At 44.2% G+C, this 27,013-nt stretch overlaps 1 protein-coding gene across 1 annotated transcript; it reads right to left on the reverse strand.

Moving 5' to 3' along the window:
• Positions 1–5,209: 5,209 nt before the first annotated feature.
• Positions 5,210–8,653, reverse strand: Tm4sf19 (transmembrane 4 L six family member 19). The gene is made up of 5 exons (XM_035444619.1): positions 8,346–8,653; positions 7,767–7,832; positions 7,016–7,185; positions 6,697–6,880; positions 5,210–5,738 (listed from the first exon to the last, which is right to left on the reverse strand). The coding sequence occupies exons 1-4, from the start codon at positions 8,631–8,633 to the stop codon at positions 6,697–6,699; spliced, it is 708 nt and encodes a 235-aa protein (XP_035300510.1). The 5' UTR covers positions 8,634–8,653; the 3' UTR covers positions 5,210–5,738.
• Positions 8,654–27,013: the final 18,360 nt, after the last annotated feature.

Raw genomic sequence — 27,013 nt, forward strand, 5'->3', positions numbered from 1 at the left:
GTTTCTGGATATTCAGACTGACTTTTGGAGTTTGGGAAATTAGTTTCCTTTGAACCTGACCATTCATTTTGTATTGATCAACTATTCCTGGGCATGGAGTCTTCCCTGAAGCATGTTTAATATCCCCAGTGAATCTCACTGGAGGGAAACTAATTTTCCTTTGCCAGAGGGTCTCAATTGCAGATAGCTTCCAGGTTGGGGGTAGGAGCCTGCGTTCATGTTTACCTTTCAGAGCTGGCACCCTGTCTAGCTTGAAGCTTCGCAGGTCTTGTGCATGCTGCCACAGTCTCTGTGAGTTCATGTGTGTCACCCATCACCCCTGGCTCTATAGCCTTCCCACCTCCTCTTCAGAATAGATTCCCCAAGCCCTGAGGGGAGGAGTCTGATGAAGACATGCCATTTAGGACTTTGAAGTCTCACTCTGCACACTGTCCAAGTGGGGTCTCTATTAGTTCCCATCTACAAGAAGAAACTTCTCAGATGATGGCTGAGCAAGATGCTGATATATAGGTATAACAGAACGCCATTAGGGGTCATTTTATCGCAGTGTTCTTTTAACAAAACTAATAGTATTTGGTTTTCCCCTAGACCCATGGCCTATCCAGTTTTAGGTTCTTGGCCATCCTAGTCGTATCAGGCATGGGTTCCATCTCATGGAGTAAGCCTTAAATCTAATCAGAAAGTGGTTGATTACACTCCCAACATTTGTACCACTATTGCTCCACCTTATCTTCCAGGCAAGTCACTATTGGAGGCCCAGGTAGTGTTCAGAACACCTTTCAGTACCACGAAGGCTGGGTAGTAGGGGTGAAGCCTCTAGTTAGGCACCAGCTTGAGTTTTCCATATTCAGCAATAGGGCCTTCCCATCAGTTGAGACAAGGTTTTGATAGGTAGCCTGCAACTCCACCTTAGTGTCCAGAGTGCTGGGATTACAGGCATCACCACTATCCCAATTTTATATTTTTGTAATAACTGTAAAGTCCAAAGAAAAACAAAACGTGGTGTGTTGGCACATTGCTATAAATCCAGTGTCAGGAGGTTGAGGTAGGAGGCCAGCCAGGACTAAGAGTGAGACCATTTCAGAACAAAACCCAAAGAATAAATGGTATTTTGTGAGAAGTGAAGATTACAGAAATTGACAGTGCTTTTTTGTTTGTTTGTTTTGGTTTTTCTTTTTTTTTTTTTTGTTTTTTTTTTCGAGACAGGGTTTCTCTGTGGCTTTGGAGGCTGTCCTGGAACTAGCTCTTGTAGACCAGGCTGGTCTCCAACTCACAGAGATCCACCTGCCTCTGCCTCCTGAGTGCTGGGATTAAAGGCGTGCGCCACCAACGCCCAGCTGTTTTGGTTTTTCAAGACAGGGTTTCTCTGTGTAGTCCTGGCTGTTGTAATTTAAGAAAAGTGGAGTGAAAAAGATGCCATGCGACAGGGTGAAAGCAGAGGTTTTTTTGTTTTGTTTTGTTTTTTTCATTAGGGAAAGAGATGATAAAAAGAGGCCTCTGGGGAAGCAGCAGGAAAGAGGAGGGGGGGAGAGGATCAGACAGAGAGAGAGAGACAGAGAGAGGGAGAGGAGGATGGGAGGTGGACGGGGCCCTTTTAAAGGGAACATAGTGAACATAGGTGGTGCTCTTAATGGCTGCAGCTGAGAGCATATGCTGTCAGAATCCCAAAAGACAGACCAGAACAGATGCCTGAATACTAACACTGACTGTCCTGGAACTCGCTCTGTAGACCAGTCTGGTCTCCAACTCGGATATCAACCTGCCTCTTCCTCCCAAGTACTGTTAAAGGCATGTGTCACCACCACCTGGCTCAGAAATTAAAAGCTTTACCCAAAACTTTCATTAAAAATTTTCAAAACTTCTTCCATGTACAAAGTCACACTGGAACAAAACACACTCATTGACATCTTCCCAGTTGCTTTTATCCTGAATAGGCAGACATGAGCAGTTACACAAGGACTGTGTGACCCTCAACACCTAAAATGTCGTCTTCCCCTTAAACAACAAGTTTGCAGAGCACAGTTCCAATCCCTAATGACAGCCTGGGTCATCCTGCTGCATCTGATCCACACCCGCTCTGGGGCACAAGTCAGGAAGGAGCTAATGCCAAACACAATGGAGTCAGAACTAGATTGACAGCAGGTGGGTTATTAAAGAGATAGTCATCACACAAGGGCCAGTGACCAGGTTCACACCGGAGCTGGAGTGACCGCAGATGTCTGCTCAGCCAGGCAGGAGAGAGAAAGAGAACCGAGTGCATGCCTCTCTGATACTTAAACCCTTGCTATATCACTCTGACCACGCAAAAGTGGGCATGATCAGCGGTACCTCTAAACAAGATTACTCCCTACAAGGAGAAGGCTAGGCTGCTTCCAGGCTTCCAGCCCTGGATCCTGTTTTAGAAGGCTGTAGATCCTGACCTCTTCCTTATTCAAAAACTAAGAGGGATGGAGAGATGGCTCAGTAGTTAAAAGCACTTACTGTTCTTGCAGAGGACCTGAGTTGGGTTCCCAGGACTCAAATCAGGCAGCTTACAATTGTCTGCAACTCCAGCTCGAGAGGAGATCCAATGCTCTGGTCTCTGAGGTCACCTGCAGTCATGTGCATATAGACACAGACACAGACACACAACACACACACACACACACACACACACACACACACACACACACACACACACACGATTTAAAAACTAAGAGAAAGAATTTCCTCTGGTGTCCATCCAAGCTTCTTTTGTAACCTTCAACTTGATTTTATTTAAGAGTTCCAAAATGTCTTCTATGATGTTCAGAAGGGGTAGTTGCTAGGGAAATACCCCATTACTAGTTCCATTATAGACAAATTTTACTATTCAGTTTTTGGTTCAGAATGTACCTTCTTCAGCCAGACATGGTGGCACATTTGGGAGGTGGAGGCAGGAGGATCAGGAATATAAGACCATCCCCTGCTACATGGTGAGTTTGAGGCCAGCTTGAGCTGTATGAAACTCTATCTCAAACAAAACAAAAGCCTCATTCAGGGAGGACTAGATTGGTCTCCTTGGTTCTAACAACCAAACCCACTTTCCCTGACCATCCTTCACAGAGTGGCTTTCCTGTGTTCCATGCTTGAAATCTCTCAGTGGTTCCTTTGGCTGCCCTCTGGCATTCTTCAAAATCTGACTGGCTTGTTATACCTTTCTCCTGGAACCGGCCCACACACTGAGGCTGTGGAGAAAGACCATATGGCAGGGTACACAGTCCACATCAGCTCAATGCTCACAGCCTCTGTAGCTGCCCCTTGGCTCAACAGCACCAGCTCTGTTTCTGGCTTGAGCCTTTCATCCATTGACAAGCTTGATATCTGTCTGACACTGTGATAGTTTGGGTGAGAATGGCCCCCTTAGGCTCATATATTTGAATGTTAGTCTGAAATTGGTGAACTGTTTAGGAAGGATTAGGAGGCATGCCACTGTTGGAGGAGGTGAGTTACTGGAGGCAGGCTTTGAGGTTTCAAAAGCTCATGACAGGCACAGTCTCTTTCTCTCTGCCTCCAGACTTTCAGATAAGATAGAAAGCTCTCAGCTACTGCTCCAGCACCATGCCTGCCTGCCTGCTGCCACGCTCTCTGTCATGGTGATCATGGGCTCATTCTCTGTAACCGTAAGCCTCAGTAAACTTTTACTTTATAAATTGAGTTTGTCATGGCATATCTTCACAACAGTAGAGAAATAACTAAGACACCCTCTCACTCCTCTTTGCTGGACTAACTTCCAAGTTCCATCAGCTCAGACATAACCAAAGCCTTCCTTAGGTTTTCTCTGAAGTTCACTGCTCCCCTGAGCTCTTTGGCACCTGTGTTGAATGCTAACATAGTTCTTTTGTTCTTTTGTTTGTTTGGTTTGGTTTTCTTGAGACAGGGTTTCCTTGTGTAGACTTGGTTGCCTAGAACTAACTCTGTAGACCAGGCTGAATCCACCTGCCTCTGACTCCTGAGTGCTGGGATTAAAAGCAGGCATCACCACTGCCCAGTGCTCACATAATTCTTACCATATAATGTCCAAATTATGATAAGTGGATCATCAGTCTGAAGGGCAGGGCAGAGACCAGAGAGAGAAGCTTGTCTTGGGCACCTCTGGATTGGAGTTACCGCGTGTGCAGCAGTGCAGGTATACCCTGGGTACTCAGAACACACGATTTGTTGAACTCTAGTGTAGACTGATAAGTAATTTTGGGCCCAGGTAGGGGTTTTCTCTGCTGATACAAGAAGCCAAGTCAGGCCGGATTAATAAAATCAGGTTTAATCCAAGCAAAACACCCCCAGGTGATCTCCAGGTAAGGAAGAGGAGAAATCACCCCTCGGGTCTAGGGACCGGGTCTTAAATACCCTGTAAGTGAGGTCTTGAGCTTGGGGGAGGAGCTGCCTTTTGGCAGGCTTTCTGAGGGGCAGGGTTTGGAGAGGGAGGAGTGGGAGTTGAAGGGGATCTTCCAACAGAACCTAGATCACTGCAAAAGATTTCCTCTGCCTGGGAGGACTAGTCAGCAGAAGCCTGTGATGTTGCTGTTGTTGAGACAAGGTCTCTCTATTCAGTCATGATTCTCCTGCCTCAGGCTCCCGAGTGCTGGTGTTATAAGTATGAATTCATATTCTCTCACAGTTCGGTAAGCTAGAAATTAAAGATCAAGGTAACAGTGGATTTGATTTCTATGGGGGCCCCTCTCTCTGGGTTGCAGATGGTTGGCTGGCTCGGTCCTTAAGTGGCCTTTTCTTTGTTCTCATGTAACAAATGAGATCTGGATGTCTCACCACCATCACCACCACCACCACCACCACCACCTATGTTTCTCTTATTGGTAGATGAATAAAGCTGTTTCAGTCAATGGACAGGCAGGATATAGCCAGGCAGAAAATCCAAACAGGGATAGAGAAAGGTAGTAGGCATTCTTTGGTAAACAAAGACCATGTGGAGATACACAGATTATTAGAAATGGGCTAATAAGAGAGAGCTAGCCAATAAGAAGCCTAAGCCATCGGCCAGTTTATTTTATTTATTTTTTTTAAAAAGATTTATTTATTTATCATGTTACAGTGCATGCCAGAAGAGGGTACCAGATCCATTACAGATGGTTGTGAGCCACCATGTGGTTGCTGGGAATAGAACTCAGGACCTCTGGAAGAACAGTCAGTGCTCTTAACCCCTGAGCCATCTCTCCATCCCCCAAGCCAAACAGTTTATAATTAATATTAGCTTCTGTGTGTTTATTTAGGACTAAATGGCTGCGGGACTGGGCAGGACAGAAACTTCCATCAACAACACACACACAAGCATGCACATGCTCTGTGGCTCACATTCACAACTCTTACCCCCCAAACAAAAACAACTTGTTTTACTTTATTTGTGTATATGGATGTTTGGCCTGTATGTATGTCTTTGTACTTGCATGCATCTACAGAGGCCAGAAGAGGGTGTGAGATTCCTTGAAATTGGACTTAGGGATGGTTGTGAGTTACCATGTGGGCATGCACACCAATCTACAGAATCTGTTCTACCAGATGGATTCTGGGGGTTAAGCCTCAGGTCCTCAGGTCCTCCGGTTTAGCAACAGGCATCTTTACCCAGGGAGCCACGTTCATCAGTTCCTCTTACCATAAGCCCCCACCTCCTCTCTGGAGCCTCATCTTGCATGTAAACAAAAGTTTTCTCCCTCCTTTTCAAAAAGGATGTTCAAGGTGTTTTATAGGTCAAAGGTTCCTTCTTCCTGCAGGGAGACAGACAGATTCCATGAAACTGTTTCTCTGAGAATTGACACCTGTATGTTTTACAGATCAGAGGGCTCCTCCCTTCCTTCTGGAAAAGGGTCCATCATTTAAAAACCAGCCCTCAGCCTACACTTGGTGGGATGTGATTGCAGCCCTTAGACTTTAAGAACCCTACTGTGCATCTTCGCTACCAAGAGCTTTTCTGAGGCTCTTGCCTGCTCTTAATCAGCAGCTGATAAAAAAAAAAAAACCCAGCATGGTGATCTGTAACTTTCTTTCATGGAATCCCTTCCTCCCTCCCTCCCCTTTCCAGTACTGGAGACTGACCCCAGAACTCTGCTTATGTTATAACAGTAAGCATCCTCAGCCCTATTATTTTGAGACAGGGTCTCAATATGTAGCCCAAGCTGGTCTAGAACTGACGATCTCAGGTGTGCACCACCATACTCAGCCTCTCATTCTTCTTGTAAGAGCGTCAATCTTACTGGATCAGGACCTCACGTTTATGACTTCCTGTATCCCCGACTACCATGTAAGGCCCTGTCTCCCATACAGTCACAACGGTGATAAGGGTCCCTGCCTATGGTTTTGAGGAAACATAGTTCTATTACAATGGTAAACTTGAATTTAGAATTTAGGGGGTCACCTAGCCATGTGTCTGAGATTGGGGAGTCTCAGATTCTCTGTCTTAACACATGGCCAGCTTTTCTGGGACTGTCAAGAGGCTGAAACAAAATCATTTTACAAGTTAAAAGCTCCTCCCAATACACTAGTAATGACTTCCCTGCTCTTTCTTATCCCTGGGTAACCTTCAAAGTACATAGTGTGAGTTTCATTTTATTGCACCATTCTCCCACAGTCAAGAAAGTGCTGGTAGCATATAGGAAGGCATAACAGGGATCCACGCCCTGTCCTTGCAGTGAGAACAGCAATACAGCATGAAAGGACATCCATTACCTAGCTCTTTTCACAAAAGCTGCACAACAGGCCGAGGATGCTATTGATGAAATGGATGGCCACCAGGAGAAACTGGAGGAGGCTGATACACAACAGTGTGGAGAAGAAGGCCACATGCCACACCACAGCCTCAGAGGGCTCCAGGCAGACGGAGGTCCAGAGTGAGCGGTCGTACAAATAATTCCTAGCCCCGATAGCAAGGATGTCAGGGGTGGGGAATAAACAAAAATAGCCAATCAAGGGACTGCGATAGAAAAACACGGGGTGGGTGCTCCATTGGCCCAGGTCACGGGATTGTAGTTGTGAGGGTTACCGTTACCTGTTGGGCAGGTCTTTGAAGGGATAGCCAAATTTCCAAGCTTGTGTCTGATTGAAGGATGAGATGTCAAACATGCAAAAGGGGCCATCTTTCAAGGCTACTCCAGAAGTGACAAAGCAAACCAAGGCCCCAAGTAGAGCCAGGCCACTTGATAACAGAGCGATAAGCATCTATAATGGAGGCAGAAGACAGAGGTTACCTAGAGCTATGGTCAGGGGGCTGGGGCTGGTTGTGTGACATGGCCAAATCTAACTTCTCTAGTGGCCAGGCATTCTCCCACCCTATCATGGGAGGGATCGGAGGAGCAGGGAGGGGCAGAGTGACACATTCCTTTAAAACATGTCCAATGGTGGCTGATAAGGTATCTGTCCTGGGTAGAGTCAAGAAGGAACTGTTGAGAAAGGCTAGAAAGACAGACAGACACATGGGCCTGCATGTCCTCACTGCACGGGGTCTTTGGACCCTCCAGCAGGTTGATACCCCCTTGCTAGTCTACTGCAGTGTCTCAGCTCTGAACTAGAAAACTGATCGTTGTATGTCCACGTTTCTCCTCTAATGACAAGCTATTGGTTTCACAGCCCCCAAATTCCCATTCTTGATCTCTCCTTTTCAAATCAAGCATAAACGGCAGGAAGGGGTTGTTAAAGGGTATAGTTAGGAAGTGACTTCAAGACTGAAAACTAAACTTGCCCCTCGAGCCCTCTGCCTCAAGTAGAGAATGTCAGAGTTGTGTTGGGGGCAGGGTACTTACACACAGACAGGGAGCGCTCTTACTGAAGTAGCCTGTCATGGAGATGAGAGCCGCTGCCACCAATACCTGGAGAGCAGAGACGTGTGTTAAGAGGAGACTAAGTGGGAGCTGGAGAGATGGCTCAGCAGTTAAGAGCTCTTTTAGAAGACCCAGGTCTGGTTTCCAGCACACCCGGTGGCCTACAATCTCTGTCAGTCCAGTTCCAGGGAATCCGACACCCTCTTCTGGCCTCCGAAGGTTCCCGTACCCACATGGTACATGTGTGTATACACAAACTGTCAAACACCCATCCACACAAAAACAAATAAATCCGGAAGAAGAGACCGGGTGATTGTCATTTCTAGCTGCCCCACACAGCTCTTGAGATGGGCGTAGGGCCCGGGTTGAACTTAGCGTGTCTTGACTCTGTAGGTGCTAAGATCCATCTAGCCTTCCTGGTTCTAATCTAAAATGCAGCAACCCATGGTAAGTCCCCCTATTCCTTGGGCTGTTTGTGGACCTAATACCAATTTGTTGGAACACCCCAACCACCACCACCTCCTAGTGGGAATTCCCACTCATGGAACCCAAGACACGTACCATGAAGCCTCCTCCCCAGAGCCCAGAGCCCAGCATGGCATGCTTGCCAATGAGGCCCCTCGTCAGGTAGGTCATATCCCAGTTAGGAAAGAGGAGTGCGATGTTGGCCCCAGCAGCAAACAGGGATGCGGTCCCGAGGCTCAGCCCGAGGAAGCGGGAGCAGGTCCGTGAGCAGGCCATCACACGGGGAAAGGACAGCATCCTGGAATGATGGGAGAGCGCCACAGCAGGGTTAGGGTGGGAATCCCCAACAGGAGATAGATGGAGAGGCTTCTGGGAACAGGTCATATCAGGGACAGCTGAGGTGATGTTACAACACACTGCCTTTCAAACCCTTTCGAACCTTCAGAGGCCAGAGTTACATCCTCCATTTTCTGACAAGCTTCAACCATACACATTTCTGCAGTGCATCACATTTTTCTTTTAAATTCTTATTACATTTTAGTGTGTGTGTGTGTGTGTGTGTGTGAGCGTGCGCACACACTCGCATGGGGACATTCATGTCACACATCACATGTGGAAGTTAGACGACAATTTTCTTTCTTTTTTTAAGATTTACTTATTTGATGTATATGGGTGTTCTGTCTACATGTCCATCTGTCTGCACACCAGAAGAGATCATCTGATCCTATAAGACGACGCTTATAGATGGTTGTGAGCCGTCATGTGGGGCTGAGAATTGAAACTCTGAAAGAGCAGCCAGTGCTGTTAACCACCGAGCCATCCCTACAACCCCAGAGAACAACTCTCTCTCCCTCTCCCTCTCTTTCCTTTTCTTCCTTCCTTCCTTTCTTTTTTTCTTATTTTGTTTTTTTGAGACAGGGTTTCTCTGTGTATCTCTGGCTGTCCTGGAACTCACTCTGTAGAACAGGCTGCCCTCGAACTCACAGAGCTGCCTGTCTCTGCCTCCCTCTGCTGCTGGGATTAAAGGCATGAGCCACCACCGCTGGTATTCTTTTGATGTTGTCGTTTGTTTTTGTTTTTGTTTTTTTGAGACAGAGTCTCACTGTGTAACCTTGGCTGGTCTGGAACTCACTGTGTAGACCAAGCTCTCAAACTCAGATATGTCAGCCTCTGTCTTCTGAGTGCTAGGATCAAAGAAAGGCATGTGCCAACACACCTGTCCGTCAGTGGTGCTCTTATTGCTTGTCCAGTGTAATAAGATAAACAAAGAAACAAACAAAAACCCACTGCCCAGTGGTGCCGCACGCCTTTAGTCCCAGCACTCAGGAGACAGAGGCAGACGGATCTCTGTGAGTTCAAGGCCAGTCTGGTCTACAAAGAAAGTTCCAAGACAGCCAGGACTGTTACACAGAGAAACCCTGTCTTGAAAAAACCAAAGGGGGGGGGGGGGAACCACCATAAACAGGAAGTAACACTATTCAAAGATAATCTGGCTATATATGTAGAAAATCCTAAGTAATCTATTAAAAGTTACTATAGGTGAGTTTAGCAAGGACATACAATAAAGCATTAATACTGTATTCTATCCCTATACACAGGCAATGCCAAGTTGAAAATTTTAATGTAAAAGTTATCCGCAATAGCTCAAGACAAAAATATCTATGGATATATTTAATAATGTGTACAGACTGTGCATATGACAAAAATTCCAGAGCGCTGTAGAGAAAAGGAAGACCTCAGTGACCCAAGCCAGTGTGACTGTGCATGCCTGCAGTCCAGGTATGTGGGAAGATGAGGCAGGAGGAGGAAGACCACAGGAGCCCAGGAGTTTAATGCTAGTCTGGGGGAGGGAGAGAGAGAGGGAGAGACTGACTGACTATATAACCCCTACAATTGTTAGAGGTTTGATTTGGTTATGTTTTATTTGAGACAGGATCTCACTGTGTAGCCCTGGCTAACCTGGACCTCATTATGTAGCCCAAGCTGGCCTTGAACTCACAGAGATCAGCCTGCCTCTGCCTTTGGGAGTGTACCACCAATGACATGCAGCCTTGTTAGCGTTTATAAATGTGGGCGAGGATGAGGAGCATCAGAAATGGTCCCACGTGCTGTGTTGCTGTGAGAACACAATGGTGAAACCGTTCTGGGAAATAGTGTGATACTGCCCTGTGCCTAAACATCCACTTACCAAGTGAGCCAGCAATCCCTCCCTCTGCTTGATGAAAGTGCACTGAAGATGCCTGCCCACACAAGCACTGGGACTTGGATGTCCACAGTAGCTTCACTCATAATAGCTAAAGTCAGACGTATGCCAATAACCCAAATGTCCAAATGCAAATGCGTTCTATATTCATATGGAGAAATATTCAGCCATAAAAAAAGAAAGTCCTGATGCAGGCTACAGGTGGCTCATACCTGTAATCCCAGTAATTTAGGAGCTTCAAACAAAAAGAATGTACGAGTGAGGGCCGCCTGAGCTACGCAGTGAGTTTCAGGATAGCCAGGACTACAAAGAGAGACCCTGTCTCAGCAACAGCAACAACTAAACACCAATAAAAAGAGCCTCAAACCAAAAGGCGTTAGTTAACCTGGTTTCTACTTGTGTAAACTACAGTTTATGGTAAGGAAATGGTTTCCAGAGACAACACTGAAGAGGCAGGCTTTCTCCTCAGCAGGTCCCCACAGCCCGTTGGCACCTATGATTCCTTCAGTCTGTGTTTTCCCCTGCTGCCCCCATGCACCTACCTTCCTGCTGCACTTCTGTTCTGTGTGGTGAGTGGCCTTTACCAAACCCTTTCACACTGAATAAAGTAACTTGTTCCAAGTGAAAGAATGTCTGGGTCTTGCTAGAGGAGAGGGTCATGTTAGGGGAGCGGGGGTGGGTGGTGGGTGGGTGTGAAGAACAGCCTTTACCTGGGGATGCCAGGGACTTAGAAGGGACGAGGTGAGCAGCTAGGGAAGATAATGGAGGCCTCCTTTTGAAGCCTACCTTCCGGCACCAGACTCAGCCTTGCAGCTCCTGTAAGGATCTGACCCGTGCCCAGCTATGGAGAAGCAAGGCCTCTGGAAAGCATTCCTTCCCACCACGCTGGGGTTTGCTTCCTTTTATTTTTTCCCCTTGTACTGAGTCCCTCATCATCTTGTGATCCCTCACATTACCTTGCCATTTAAGGGCAGTGCGCTGCTTCAACTCTAACCCACTGTCTTTCCGAGGACTGACTTTGTCAGGGCCCAGTAAGGACTGGTATGTTACTGGCCATTCAGGACTGTGTTTTGAACCTGGCCCAGGATTTAAACACCTGCTCATAATCACCTGTGAGTGAGGCGTATCGAGACCTCCAATTATCAAAACCAAACTCTGCTGCTTCTTCTTGGGAAAGTCACAGGAACGGCTCAAAAATTATTGAGCCTGAGCTAGGCATGGTGGCACACACCCATAACCCCAGATTTGGGAAATAGAGGCAAAAGGATTAGGAGTTCGAGGCTGTCCTCCACAAAGTGAGTTTGAGGCCAGCTGTGGCTACAAGAAACCATGTCTCAAAACCTCCCAACCCCTCCCCCCAAAAAAAAAACAACAAGAAAAGACTCTCAGTTAATGCTGAACTTGAGCTTCAGATAATCAACAAAAATAATTCTTGAAGTCAGGCATGGTGGTGTTACCTGTTATCCCAGCTCCTTGGGATTGGAAGCAAGGATCTGGAGTTCAAGGCTAGTCTTGGCTACATTGTATATTGAAGGCTAGCCTAGGCTACATGAGCCTAGTCTCAAAAACAAAAAAACAAAAACAAAAAACAAACAACAACAACAAAAACCAAACAAACAAATTTAGACAAATAGAGAAAAACTACAAACGTGAGTGTGGCCTTTTGAGTGAGTGGAATTCAGAGAGACCCTATAACTGAACTCCTGGTGGACTCCTGGTGTCTTGGTGAGTGCCAACCCAAAACCAGGCACGATGTAAAAGAGTGGAGAGAAATGTACACTCAAGGAGAGCAAATGGGGCCTATGCACAGTGTACATAAGCACACATGTATGCTATGTACATATGAACACTGTTAAGTCATTCTGAGCAAGCTCAAGTCATAATCTAAAGTGAAAATCTAGACACATTGGGGGTGCACATATGGAGAAGCAATGGACAGAAATGACTCTAGGCGTGCTCAGCTTGCAACATAAAATTTTAAGTGAAAATAAAGGACACTTGAAGGGGAATTAACACAAGAGTCTGTCCCTGATGGTGCCAGCCTTGCTTAATCACTAATGACCCTTAGCTGGCCTGCCCATCGGACTCTGCAGTAAGAACAAGGAAGCCCTACTCTATCTAATGAAACGGGTGGGGGGGCTGTAGTGTGGTTTGACTTTCGTTTCCTCTATTATGATTAAACACAAGGGGAACCTTGTATGGGGGACCTTGGCGGGTTCCATGGCAGGCGAGGGTGACCAAGGCAGAGGGACAAACATGCCAGGCAGACAGAGCTTAGTGAGAAGTTTTATTAGAAAGGGGAGGGAGGGGGCAGGAAAGAGAAAAGAGGTAAAGAGACACAGAGAGAGGACAGAAGAGACCTGTCTGCCCCAGGGGAACTGTGGGAAAGAGAGCTTAAGTGGGCAGGGGTCTTTCTTTTGTTTTATTTTGGGGTTTTCTTCTTCCTTTTCTTTTTTTTTTTTCTCTTTTGTTTGGTTTTTCGGGACAGGGCTTCTTTGTGGCTTTGGAGGATGTCCTGGAACTAGCTCTTGTAGACTAGGCTGGTCTGGAACTCACAGAGATCTGACTGCCTCTGCCTCCCGAGTGCTGGGACTAAAGGCAGGCCGCAAATGGGGGGGAGGGTTCTTTTTTTTTTTTTTTTTTTTTTTTTTGGTTTTTCGAGACAGGGTTTCTCTGTGTAGCTTTGGAGCCTATCCTGGCACTCGCTCTGGAGACCAGGCTGGCCTCGAACTCACAGAGATCCACCTGCCTCTGCCTCCCGAGTGCTGGGATTAAAGGCAGATGAGTTCTTTCTTTTAAAGGGGTCCTCTGTACCTGCCTGCAGACTATGCAATCATGCATTCTCTAGGTGACAGGGGCAGGCCAGCATAATGCCTGAGTCCTTATACTCTCCCCGACCTTTCCCTTAGAAATTGCAACATTATCAGAAATCCTTCCAAATACATGAGTCAGAAGATTAGCAAACAGGCTGCCTTGTTTTCATGTGGGTAGAGACAGGCAGAATCAGAAGGTCAAATTTGGGTTTGTTTGTTTTTGAGATAGGATCTCTTGTAGCCCAGGCTGTCCCTGAATTTCTGATCTTTCTGCCTCCACCGCCCAAGGGCTGGGACCTCAGGCATGCACCATCATGCCCCATAGGTCAAATCTCAAAACTGGACTGTAGAGGAGGCCCAGGTTCGAACCTGAGGTGCAGGCTGGGGAATCCAATCAAACATCAGCCACTGTCTGGGCACAGGAGCAATTGTCTCGGAGGGGGAGCACAAATTCTGTGTCTGTTTACCCAATTCCCCACCTTTCCCTTCATTCCTCGGTTGATATTAATCAAATGCCTAGTCTTTGCCTGGCACTGTGCTAGAGCCTAGCTCCTTTCCTTGAGGGCTATAAAGCTAGACGGAACAGGCAAAAAGCAAGGAGAATGAAGCGTGATGAAGGCAGAAGCTCGCACAGGGACGCTTAACTTTTGCCTGCAAGACAAGGCCTCCAGGAGGAAGGGCTGTCACAAAAGAACTTGACTGTTAGGGAGGCGCTGGATGGGAAAGGTATTCTAGGCAGGACAAAGAGATGCCTGAAGTTCACCGAGAGAATGTCAGAGATGGTCCTAAGTCCCACAGCAGTCAAGCAGCAGAGCCAGGACTCCCAATTCCAAGACTGGCGGGCGCTCTTAACTGCCAGGCCCTGCTGTGTGTGCCCGGACATCATTTCATCGGACCCTTTCATGTCGGCTTACCTGTGTCTGAAGTCGGGATTGGAGAGCAATAAAGTGGACGCCGCTCTTGGCGCCTGCAGCCCCAGCCAGGTCTCCTACGGGGCCAGGCTTGCAGGGTCTGTATATATAGAGGTCGCCTGGACATTCACACATGAGTGGGGATGTGTGGCCACAGCTGCCCACGGGCCGCCACTGAAGGATCATTCTGTCACAGGCGAACCCTAAGCTTGTGACCCACTCGCTGCTCATTTTCACGTGACTTCAAGGAAGGAAACAAGAGGCTTGGCCTCATGAGCTCAATGGTCTTAATGAGTCACTGGATGCACCCAGAACTACCTCAGCGTCCTCTGCCACCAGAGCCCTGGCCCCACGCCCGCTGCGCCATCCTGCTGTATCATCCTTGCTTGTAGAATCTGGACTCCGTGGGAGCAACACTGAGCACAGCCCACCTTTTCTTTCTTCTCGCTTCTCTCACTTGACCTCAGGGCTGTTCTTTGTGTTCAAGCACCAGCACCACCCTCTATTAAGTATCACAGTCATAACAAACATTGTATATGGGAGCTCCAGGCCGGCCTTAGGTAAGCACTAGTCAAGGTTTCCCGACACCAGATGTGGACACTCCCCGAGATCCTAAGAAAAGAGAAGCAGAAGCAAGAGCCCTGTCTCAAAAACAAAAGATAGCAAAACCAAAAATAAAAACAAATAGGTTAAAATAATTCCACGGCACAGTAACAGCAAAGATGACAATTAATATCTAAGAATCATTGTCTTTTTTCCCCCTAGAAACCACCCAAGTAAAACATTTTTCCTTAATTAACTTTCTCATGCTTAGCAGAGATAATTACAGGAGGCAGAATGCACTGTTTGGTTCTTGATTGTAAGCCAGCTTAGTAAGTTTTAGAAAACAGAACTAAGTTCACAAATTCTGGAAGTGAACACACACACACACACACACACACACACACACACACACACACACACACGTCTTTTAAAATTATGATTATGTAATGTGTATGAGTTTTTGTCTGAATACATGTGTCTGTGTCTGTCTGGAACCTGTGAGGCTAGAGGGCATTGGATCCCCTGAAACAGGAGTAACGGATGAATTACCACTCGGGTACCATGAATTTCAAACCCAGGCCCTCTGGAAGATCGGCCAGTGCTCTTAACTGTCCAGACTGTCTTCCCCACCCCAATCACAGACATGTTAGTCACTCAAATGGCCTTGTAGAATGTTTCCTGGGAACTTCACACAACTGGTCCTGGAGCTCATGTGAGGCAAGAAGGAAATCCAGCACAACATGACTTAGCTGGTGTCGGCTCAAATTTCTAGAGTCTGATGCCAGGCAGTTTATTGTAGGCATACTGAAGTACAGTACAATTTGGAAAAAAAGTTTCCTGATGTAACACAATTCCCTGTGCACAAGGAGGCATGATGACCTCGACACTCTTCTCAAAGTACATGCCACTTCTTCCATAAAGATGGGTTCTAGAAATAGGCTATATGTATTATCTTAAGAGCCTAAGGGAAGATCTGGATGGACTCTGGGTGGGCTCCGGCATGCATATAGTGTAGGGATCATCTGGGCCATTAGCCACCCTCCAGTCTTGGTTGTGGGAGCGTGGGAGGGCCCCTGGCCATACAGATAAACAAGGTCACCTAACCTATTAGCCACCCCTGGTCCTGGTCGTACAGATAGCACAGGTCACCAGGATATTAACGACCTCCATTCCCAGGGTTTTTGGGTGGAAAAACAGGTTTGATCTTTCTTATTGAAGAGACAATTCTGCATGTTTAACATTCCTGATTTCCCTAGTGCTAACCTGTGAGCACAAGAATCGTGTACTTACAACAGCTTCCAACTAAGTCTTCTAAACTGTATACATTTTTAATTTTTTTTCCTTTCTGAGACAGGGTTTCTCTGTGGTTTTGGAGGCTGTCCTGGAACTAGCTCTTGTAGACCAGGCTGGTCTCAGAACTCACAAAGATCAGCCTGTCTCTGCCTCCCGAGTGCTGGGCTTAAAAGCGTGTGCCACCACCACCCAGCTGGTTTTTGAAATTTTTCTTCTTTGCCCTGGTACTGTTTCCTAGGTGGTCATGAAGTCAGGCAACTTCCCGCCTTGGTCTCCTTTGTTCTAGGACTAAGGAGTGCTCCACCATGCCTAGCATTATGTATGCATGTTAATATATGTCAATGTGTACATGCCTATAGAAATTGAAACATTGTTACATTGAAACAGAATCTAAGCTGGGTGTGATAGCATGTGCTGTATGTAGTCTCTGGTACACAAGAGGCTGAGGCAGGAGGACCACAAGCCTGGGCAACAGTAAGATGACCACTCAAAAACTAAATACGGTTTAGTTTTCACTTCACAGGCAATGAGTGAATTCTTCATCTTCCCAGAAATTTGAAATTCAATAGAAATACCAGGCTGAGTATAACCATCCCGGCAAGAATGAGGACATTTTGTTTTTTCCCCCTAAGACAGGGTTTCTCTATGTATCCCTGGATGTCCTGGAACTCTGTAGACCAGGCTGGCCTTGAACTCACAGGCATCCACCTGCCTCTGGCTTCTGAGTGCTGGGATTAACGGTGTGGGGAGCCACCCTGGTAGAATGAGGACATTCTAAGGAGGTACTGTGCTATAGACTATTGAAACAGTGGTACCCCAGAAGTCATAATTTCCCCTGGAATCTCATGCTGAGATGAGGAAAAGCCTCGTTTGGTGCCAGATGGATGAAGAATTTTTGGGAATGATTTCATGCAGTTCTCACCACTTTTCTGACCATTTGCAGAAGAGAAGACTGGAGCAGAAACAACCCTTGACTGGGATTACTTAGCCATGCTCACCTCCTTCCCTCTACTGAAACCTAAATCTCAGTTTAGGACTCAGAAGACTTGGGGGTGTGGCCAGCTCAGTGGCCCTCATGCTGCCTCATTGGCTACATTTCCCTTCTCTTTTTCATCAGCTCTTCATCTCATTGATGAGTGCCAAGCCTGGCTTGTTAGGGTTCTCAGGGCCCAGGCTCTGACCCTAACAACTCTTCCAGGGTTAGTGTGTGTGTGTGTGTGTGTGTGTGTGTGTGTGTGTGTGTTAAGTTTATAAAAACTAACCAGTACAAATGGTTTATTGAGTCCCCATTTTTTTTATGTTATAAAATAATAATGCCTTCCTCACAAATTTTGGGACTTAAATAAGATACAAAACACATCTTTTTAGTTCTTTCCTTCTATTCTTGGATCTCAGCCTAGCAATGGGAATTTTATATGTAGTTTCTGTTAGAAACATCTTATATTTAGACAATTAGTATAATTGGAATACCAGTTACCAGATACCACTCAGCTTTTTATTATCAGTTTCTAACCCGAAGGCTTACTTAATGGCTGATAATCATGTGTGGGTAGTATATTTACTTTTGTTTTTTCAAGACAGGGTTTCTCTGTGTACCCATGACTGTCCTAGAACTCACTTTGTAGACCAGGCTGGCCTCAAACTCACACAGATCAACTTGCTTCTGCCTTCCGAGTGCTGGGATGAAAGGTGTGTGCTACCACTGCCTGGCTTTTATGGGTAAGTAATAAAGCATGACGTGTGGAATAAGGGAAAAAGGCTGTAACTAGCTTTAAATTGTAATGGGAGCTTGTAATGGCAGCTGGGTCACTGCTCCTTAGTGTCAATTTGTGACAACTGAATGATTAATCTTGCAAACAACACAATAAACTATATACAGCCAGCTGTCAAGAGGGCTAAATAGGCCTTGCCTTCAAGACTGAAGATCTCTAGAGCCCATACGGTGGATGAGAACTGATTCCTGAAAACTGCCCTCTGACCCCCACACAAGTGCCCTGACACTTGCATGCACACACAAAATAAATGTAACTTAAAAACTTTTTATACAGAAACTACATACATGCTTGCAACAAACAGGTTTACAAAGGCCCCGTTAGGTGTTTCCTCATGAACTCAGCTTTTGGGAAACAGCAGAGTGCTGGTCACCTCCCTTTCACAGTTGTGAATTTGGCTCTTACAGACATTGTCCATACCTACCTCACTTCACCAGGGCACTTGCAAGTCAGATTATGAATAGGGCTGGTGTGGGAAGGTTAATACCATAGAAGCTTCGTCAGGCTGGAAGGCTTGGGAAAAAAACAGGACGCACAGATGTTCCATTCTCAGGGGTACTTAAGGGGAAGTTAAGACAAAAGGATCTGGAGGAAGGGAAAGGGGAAAGAGGCCCAGCAGGCCAGCTGTTTTCCAGTCTTCTTTAGAGTGACTAACTCTCCTCCGCTGATAGCTGATAGGACAGAGCACATTGCTTTAATTGGAGGGAGGAAAAAAGAAGTTTCAAGAGGTTGAGAGACACCATCAGTCATCAGAGAGAAGTGTGGGTGGTTTTTCCTTCCTTAGTATAGAAATACTAAGACCATGGGCCCACTCAAGCTGGGCTTCATTTCCAGCACACTGAAACTGCTTTTGGTTTCAGGGACTGGCTCTGACACCTCACGGTCCTTTTCACTTGACACCTGCAGCATTAGATGTAGTTAGACGCTTATTCTTGAACACCCTCCCTTGGTCCCCAGGCACCTCACTGGCCTCTCTCCTCCCTCACTAGCTATACCTCCTGGACAGTCTCTCTTTACAGGGCGATTCCTAGGCTTTGGACCCTCCAGGAACCGCGTTCACTCTGAAGCACTGAGCTCCACCTATGCTTGTATTTCTCAGCTCTAACTCCAGTTCCTCTCCTAGCTCCATCCTTGTGTACAGTTCCCTATGCTATGCCTATAATTAGACGTTAACACATGGAGAAAAGTTTGCTCTTACCAATCATGTCTGATGTTTTTAGCAAGGTTCCCACCTGCCAGGAACTTTTCATTCATGTTTTCTCTTCATCCCAGATCAAGCTGCAAGCTCCCTTTTCTTCCCAGTGCCTCTGAACTACACATTATTTTCCAATCCACTCCCTACATTCACCACATGCTACACAACTGGCTCCCTCAGAACCTCAAATTCTCTTTCCTGCTCCACAGTCTTTACATTTATACTCCTGCTCTTAGATTAGTTTATCAGCTTTCAGGTCAGGCCTCAGTATGAAAACGAATTCCCCAACATGCTGTCTGTCTAATCCCCTTTTCTGTATTGGGTACTAAACCTTGAACTGGGTAGACAGCACTCTACCAATGCTTATTATCCCTATCCCTTCAATTTTCTAGTGAAAACAAAATCACCCACTGGTTCCTTTTCATACCTCAGTGAAATCTGTGGCTTCACCAATACCTTGAGGACAGAAACTATGTTACTTTGCCATTTTCTTACTCCCCCCTTTTTTGCTTTTCACTTTTTTCTTAGATTTGTTTTTGTGCTTTGGTGTTTTGACTGTATGTCTGGAACTTGTGTGAGCTGTCATGTGAGTGCTGGGAATTGAACCTGGGTCCTTTGGTTAAGAGCACTAGCTGTTCTTAAATGCTGAGCCATCTCCCCAGTCCAGTCACCTGCTGTTCACTTTTTGAGACAAGATTTCATTCTGTAGCCCAGGATAGCCTTCAACTTTCAGCAATCCTTCTGTTTCAGCCTTCAAAATGCAGGGATCACAGGTGTTTTGGAACATGGCAAGTCTGGCACTTAGGGACACTAACAGTTCAAATAAAGGAAAGGACAACTGACCCTTAGTTGGTCTGGCAAAACCATAATGCTTATTATACAACATGATTACATCTCCTGACTTTTTATCCTATTAGTAATTATATTTTTTCATTAGTTTAAATGGAGGTTTTAGGTTTTGTTTTTTGAGGTAGGATCTCATGTAGCTCAGGCAGGCCTTGAACTTGTTACCTAGCTAAAGATGACTTGGACTACTGATGTCTCCGGTCTCTGAGTGCTAGGATTACAAGGAGACACCACATACCCATTTTAGCCAATTTTGTCATTATTATCCGTCTGAAAGAGTAAACACTTCATTGCCCAAATTTGTTAAATATATAATGGTACTACTTTCAAGGCTTACAGCTAACCCAATGCTTTCATAACCTTTTAATCTAAATGTTTTATATATTTCTAAGAATGGAGAAAAAACAAGAGCAAACATCTGACAAATACAAACTACCCTTTGTCAATAAAAACTAAGTGCCTTACTTTTTGTTTGTTTGTTTGAGACAGGGTCTCTTCTCTCTATGTGGCTCTGGCTATGCTGGAACTGATATGAAGACCAGGTTAGTTTTGAACTCACAAGAGTTCTGCACACCCCAGTACTGGAACTAAAAGTGTACACCACCATTCCTGGCTGTTTTTTGAGAGAGGGTTTCATGTAGCCCTGGCTAACTCTGACCTTGCTATATATAGCTCAAGCTGGCCTTGAACACCTGATCCTCCTGCCTCAAAGTACTGAGAAACCAGGTTTCAAAAAACTAATTTAAGTATCTCAAACATGAGAATTTAAGGACAAACTTTGGAATCTGAATTATGAAAATACCCATTACTTGACAAAAACAATGACACAAAAAACTAATACTGAAAAGTTTTTGTTTTTATTTCCAAGATCAAATATTATAACAGGACATTTACATGTATTTATAAAAAAATGCAGCAGTTGAATTTATAGATCAGAGGTTTCCTTGAGTTTGGTCCCTCTCTCAGCACAGTGAGCTGATGTCTTCAAAAGACTTCTTCATTCCACTCCCCCCGCCACCCTGCTGCCCCACCCACCCACCCCAACTCATGTTGCAATATTAATATAAAGCAACTGGGTACAACACATCGAATATTCACAATTTGGTACAGCCCAAACCAGGAAATCAACAGAGAAATCCTGACTTCAGAAAGCATTTGCCTATAGCCTATGTGTGTCCATGGATACATAACAGCCAGGTGTCTAACATGCCCTACGTTCAGAGCAAGCGGAGTCCAGTGTGTCTTAGCCAGCAGTTATAGCTCTCCTGCCTCCATGTGCCTTTTGTTTTCAGGCTTCCCCTAGCACCTTTACAATCACTAGATATTCGGGAGGGTCTTTCACGAATATCAACAAAAACTTCAGTGGATGGCAGTTTCTCCATCTCACTGGTCTCAATTTGGGGAAGCATTCTAACAATAAATGATCTCCTACTACTGTGGAACTAATTAATGCCCAGAAACCTGAAAAACTCCATGAGGGCACATTGGCCAGAAACACAGGAACTAGCTCTGTTCATTATTTTCTTGGATTCAGCAACAACCTCAACTATAGATTAAATTTAGAACCTGTTCTATATTAAGATTTCAAAATTCAGTACCACCACTTTGTCCAGGGCAAACTGAGCATACAGACAGCCCAAGAAATATCTAAACACTGTATTAAGAACTGCTAGAAAAACACATGTAAAGCAAATACCCCAAACTGACTTCAATCACCTCTTGATAAGATAGAAAGTGGTTTGGAAAAAGACACCAGAGACATGTTTAAAAACAGAATTAGTGAAGACATGCCAAACTGGGCATCCCAGATGATTCAAAAAGCATTGTTCAATCTGAACTTATACAAAACATGAAAACCTCACAAATACTCAAGTTTCTGCAGAACAACACTTACTAGAAAAAGGACTTTCTTAACAGTTAAGGAGAAAGAAAAAAAAAGATGTTTCGACACTTAGAATTTGTTAATAACCAACAGAAAAATTGTTTGGAGTAAAGAATTCTCAGGAGTGAAAAACTTATGTTTAATATTCATGTCAAACTTGGACAGAAGCCCCCCAAAGTCTACTTATTATCAAACAGCACTCATCTCTCCACATCTGAGGCTAGAGGCTCTCACAGCTATCCCATCTGCCTTCCAGGTGCGACAAATACCCTTTATAAACGAGTAGACCTAGAAAATAAGGCCCGTGTATGCCAAGGGCAAGATAAACAGCTCCCAACATAGGCTTGTCGCTCACGAATGAAAAGTGGAGGTCACAGGCTACTTTCTCTAAGTAGCTGGCAAAGCAGGGGGCTCTCTGGAGGCAGTAGAACATCAACACAGTTAAGAATATATGATTAGTTACATGAGCCTATTTGTATTTTGAATCATATCACTTTGAATTTATTGATATTTTCCACTGTTAAGAACACAGCAGCACTGAGCGGCAGTGGAGCACGCCTTTAATCCCAGCACTCGGGAGGCAGAGGCAGGCAGAGCTCTGTGAGTTCGAGGCCAGCCAGGTCTACAGAGCTACACAGAGAAACCCTGACTTGAAAAATCAAAAAACAAAAACAACAACAACAAAAACACAGCAGCTGTGAGAAATGCACACCATAAAACTCAATTTGTTGAAAACAAGGTATCCAACTGGATATAAATATTCTAATGTCATTAGCTTGAAATTCATCTTGGGGACACACACTGTAACATCAGCTATCTTGATACAGGGAAGAAATCAGGACAAGAATGAATGGTTCCCTAACAGTTAAGATTCCCACATGAGTTCATGAATACAAGTAAAAATAAATGATTCTGAGACAGGGAAAAATCAATTTCAGGTCAGAACTTATCTCACTTAAAATAGTTCCCAATTTTTAATGATGAATAAGTGACTCCCAGTATCCTAGATTAAGGACTGCTCTTCTTGGTAATGGTGAACATTGAACCCAGGGTCCTGAATACACACCAGTCCATAGCTTCCTTTCTGGTGGAGACAGGTGATTAGGCATTACCTATTGTTCCAGTTTAGCTTGACTCTTCTTCTTCCCATTGGAAAACCTAAGTGACTATGAAAAACTATTGGAAAACCTAAGGCATATGAAATCTTAGAGCAATTTAATTGTTAGATGAAGTACCATTACACAATGAAAGTCTGCTGATAACTGCCAAAGAATTAAGTGCAACAATGTAACTTTCCACACTTGCAAAATGCTACGAGGGGTATTCACATCTCTAATTATGTCAGCAGGTCTCTAAAACTATTTATTTATTTATTTTGTGTGTACAACCATTTTGCCTATATGTATATCTATGTACCACATGTATACCTAGTCACAAGAGGGCATCGGGTCCCCTGGGACCCTCTGGGACTGAAGTCATGGATGGTTGTGGCCCACCATGTGGGTATAGGGAAATAAACCCAGCTCCTCTGCAAGGACAGCATGGACTCTCAACTGCTGAGCCACCTGTTCAGACCTATGTTTTCTGGTTTATAAAATCAAACATAAACTCACTATATAAATGAGTATTTCTATATCTATTTTCCTCCAGAGCAAGGAGACATGTTCATACAGATACTTATATGTGACACTATGGTGTAAATTTAATTATAATTCTTGAAAGAATAATGATAATTTAATTGGGGCTAGAAGAGCACTATGATGTACAAATACATGCCAAAGCAAACTACCCATATATCCAAAAAGGGTGAGGCAAGAAGAATTTTATTTTTGAGTCAAGATCTTGGTATGTAACTTCAGATTGACTGGAACTAGCAATCTTCCTGCCTCAGCTTCCTGCAAATGCCTAGTGGCCTCAGACTCATACGAGTTTGATCCCCGAGAACTTTGTGGTTGCTGGGACTTGAACCCTGGACTTCTACGAGAACAACTGTTCATCCCTCCAGCCCCAAGAGCAAATTTTTATAAACTTCTTCACTATGTTTAATCAAGTCGTTAGTCCATTTGGATAACCAAGTTTATTTTGGGATTATATGGTATAAAGGCCATCTTAGAAACAGTCAAAATTAATCAGGTTAAGCCAAGTGTAGTGGCTTGACCTATGATCCCAGAAGAGCTCAAGGCCAACCTAAGCTAGTGAGTTCCAGGCCAGCCTGGGCTACAAAGTGCTGGTTCAGCAGTTGTGTCTTTAAAAAACAAAATGTTTACGAGAATGGTGAGATTTATAGATTTTTTTTTTTTTTGGGGGGGTTTTCGAGACAGGGTTTCTCTAGGTAGCTTTGGAGCCTATCCTGGCACTTGCTCTGGAGACCAGGCTGCCTTGAACTCACAGAGATCCGCCTGCCTCTGCCTCCCGAGTGCTGGGGTTAAAGGCATGCGCCACCAATGCCCATCGAGATTTATAGATTTAACAAATTAACTGCCTTGGGAGTTTACCACAGAGCCAGCCACCCTCTTATTTGGAATGAGAATTCTCCTTAGGAAGGAAATAAGCTGTAAAAAGGATGTCTGCCTCAAAATATTCCCTTCTATATTAATTTATAAAAATGAGAAATATATATTAAAGCTTAGAAATACAATTTTAAAAATATAGCCAAGTGTATTAATTATGACAAATTTTGAAGAAAATTAGGTAAAGAATGAAGAAGAGACAGGGATGGTGGCTCACTGTAATTAAAGGAGGACCCAGAGGTTCAAGGTCATGTTCAACTACAGTCACTTAAGAGGCCAGGACAGAGACTGCATCTCAAGGAGAAAAAAAAGAGGCTCTCCTGACCTACGTGTTTGAAAACAAAACAAAACAGACAAAAAAGAGAATGGAGAAGAAAGATTAAAAGATTGTTTCATTTCAGGGTTTCAACATATCCAATAACCTAGGCATCCGGATCTTTGAGGGAGAAACCAACCAAGGATATAATAATCTCTGCTCTTAAAAATCAACAGACCAAATACCTCTTAATTCTAGGACTAACACAAAGGGTGAGTCTAAAATCCAAATAACCATCACTGAATACTAAATCTCTGTATTACAGGAGAAATCAATATATTAGAATGGTACTCTTTGGTTATTTTGAGTTCTAAAGAACATTTCTGCACCATTCTAAAATGTGAACTAGGGACTCTAAGTCTCACAGTAAACAACTGAAATTAAGTAAGGCAAACCAACAAAGCTCAGTGTTCAGGGCCTTTAGGTATCTGTAACTCAGAGAGTAGCTCAGGTGGTAGAGTGACTGCCAGAAGAAGCCTACTCATTCAGGGTTAAGCTGCTGGCAAAGTGTGAGCCCGAGAGGCTGGTTCCTCCTACCCTCATTACTTTTCAAGTTTTAGTTTTATACAAGACATTACTCATAAATTTGTACATTATAATTTACTATTAAGTAAATGAAAGATCTCTAAAAGGTGTGACACCATAAAGATCTACTCTATGGGACAAGAACTATTTTTAAACATCGGCTTAATGGAAACTTTGAAAAGGTCACATCTGCCCAAACCAAGTGTGGATTTCAGCAAATCATCTTTACAACTGCTGAGCCAGTACTTAGCTTAAAGCACACAAATTCAGCTCCAGTGTTGGGAACATCCTGCTCTGCATTTATTGCATTTCAAGTCATTCTTAAAACTCATTAGGCTTACAGCACTAAGTTCTTAAAAAATAATTGGCTGTTTAAAGACCACTAGATCTGTAATTATTGTACTCTGCTTTGAGGGATTTCTGTCATCACAGTGAGGTCTGTAAGAGATTGGGTAAAAGATACTTGGACACAGGAAAAAAGCAAAAGGAACTGACTAATGGTTAACAAGTACTCTTTTAACACATGAATTAGTCTGAGAATGATATAAAATAAAGGGAGAGACCAGATGCATAAAACATTGGGGTGGGGCCAGGCGTTGGTGGAGCACGCCTTTAACTCCAGCACTTGGGAGGCAGAGGCAGGCGGATCTCTTTGAGTTTGTTCGAGGCCAGCCTGGTCTCCAGAGCAAGTGCCAGGATAGGCTCCAAAGCTACACAGAGAAACCCTGTCTCGAAAAACCAAAAAAAAAAAAAAAAAAAAAAAGAAAGAAAGAAAGAAAGAAAGAAAGAAAGAAAGAAAGAAAGAAAGACCAAAAACCAAAACAAAAATGGAGGAAAAAAAAACATTGGGGTGGAAGAAAGTTTTTCTGTAAGGGCTGATTCTAGGTGCACGCTTCCTCCACGAGGTTGATTCTATTAGTAGTTAACCCTATTCTTCCCAACTCATGTCAAAACTTAAAAACATCTGAAGTCTTGAAAAGACAGAGAACTACTAATCTACTCTGCTTCTGTTTGTCAAATAAGAAATTTGAAAGTCAGAAGAAGAAAGATAACAAGAAGCAAAGCTGTTACCCAAGTGCACTGAACCCACCAGGCATCCTTCTTTGTCCCAGGATCAAAACCACGTATTGTACCCAGGGAGAGAAATCTTGACATCATTTTTCAGAAGCCCTCTGGTATTCTTTTAAATGTTCAAGTGAGATTCCTGCTAATTAAAGAGTTTTTAGTACTTAAGCTCAAAATTCTTTATTACTCGGGCAAAGGCCTTGACTTACTGATAAACTTAATGCCCCAAATTTGGTATTTTCAAGAGGCAGAGTCAAAGAATGAGCCACAGTGCTTGCTATCATCCATATTTCATCTCTGTGAGAACACCCCTAACTAAACCTATACTATCTGTCCCTCTTGAGTTCCTTTTATAACCACAGTTCAACCCTGAAAGGGTTAACATTCACCTTAGCTTTCAAAGTATTCCGACTTTCAACTCAGACTCACTAGAATGCTAATACAGAGAGTTGTATACCGGATAAAACAAAAAGGTATCAAGAACAAATGGTTGTTAAATGCCCTATCGTAGATAAACTATGAGAAACATAACTGTAGCTTCTTTTTTTAAAAAAAAAATTTCTATGGTTTCCATCTATTCTTGGCAAATAATTCCTTATTGAATTATCTTAAAAACCAATAGACAAATGTCTGTTAAAAATGAAATAATTAGGATTTTATAAGGATAGCATAAATCCTATAATCTTGACCCTAACTACACCTTCCAATTTTAAGGAAACAAAAACTCTTAGTTTACAAAGCCAAATAATAAGATGACCTTTAGAGTAAATGGACTACAAATGATGTAGGACAACACACCACACGACGGTAAAAAACAGACTATGGGCTCTAATTATAATTTGGCCCTTACTAGTTAAGGACACACTGAACAAGCTGTATGGTTCCAGTTT

Source organism: Cricetulus griseus, chromosome 4 (genome assembly GCF_003668045.3).
Source record: "Cricetulus griseus strain 17A/GY chromosome 4, alternate assembly CriGri-PICRH-1.0, whole genome shotgun sequence".
In the NCBI taxonomy this organism is placed as follows: Eukaryota; Metazoa; Chordata; class Mammalia; order Rodentia; family Cricetidae; genus Cricetulus; species Cricetulus griseus.

Excerpts from the sequence above, each read along its gene's own strand:
- Tm4sf19 (XM_035444619.1), bottom strand. The coding sequence starts at position 8,633 with ATGACCTGTTCCCAGAAGCCTCTCCATCTATCTCCTGTTGGGGATTCC. Across the intron at positions 7,833-8,345 it reads TCTGGGGAGGAGGCTTCATG|GTATTGGTGGCAGCGGCTCT; the intron begins GTACGTGTCTTG and ends TCTGCTCTCCAG. Across the intron at positions 7,186-7,766 it reads AGAGCGCTCCCTGTCTGTGT|ATGCTTATCGCTCTGTTATC; the intron begins GTAAGTACCCTG and ends CCTCCATTATAG.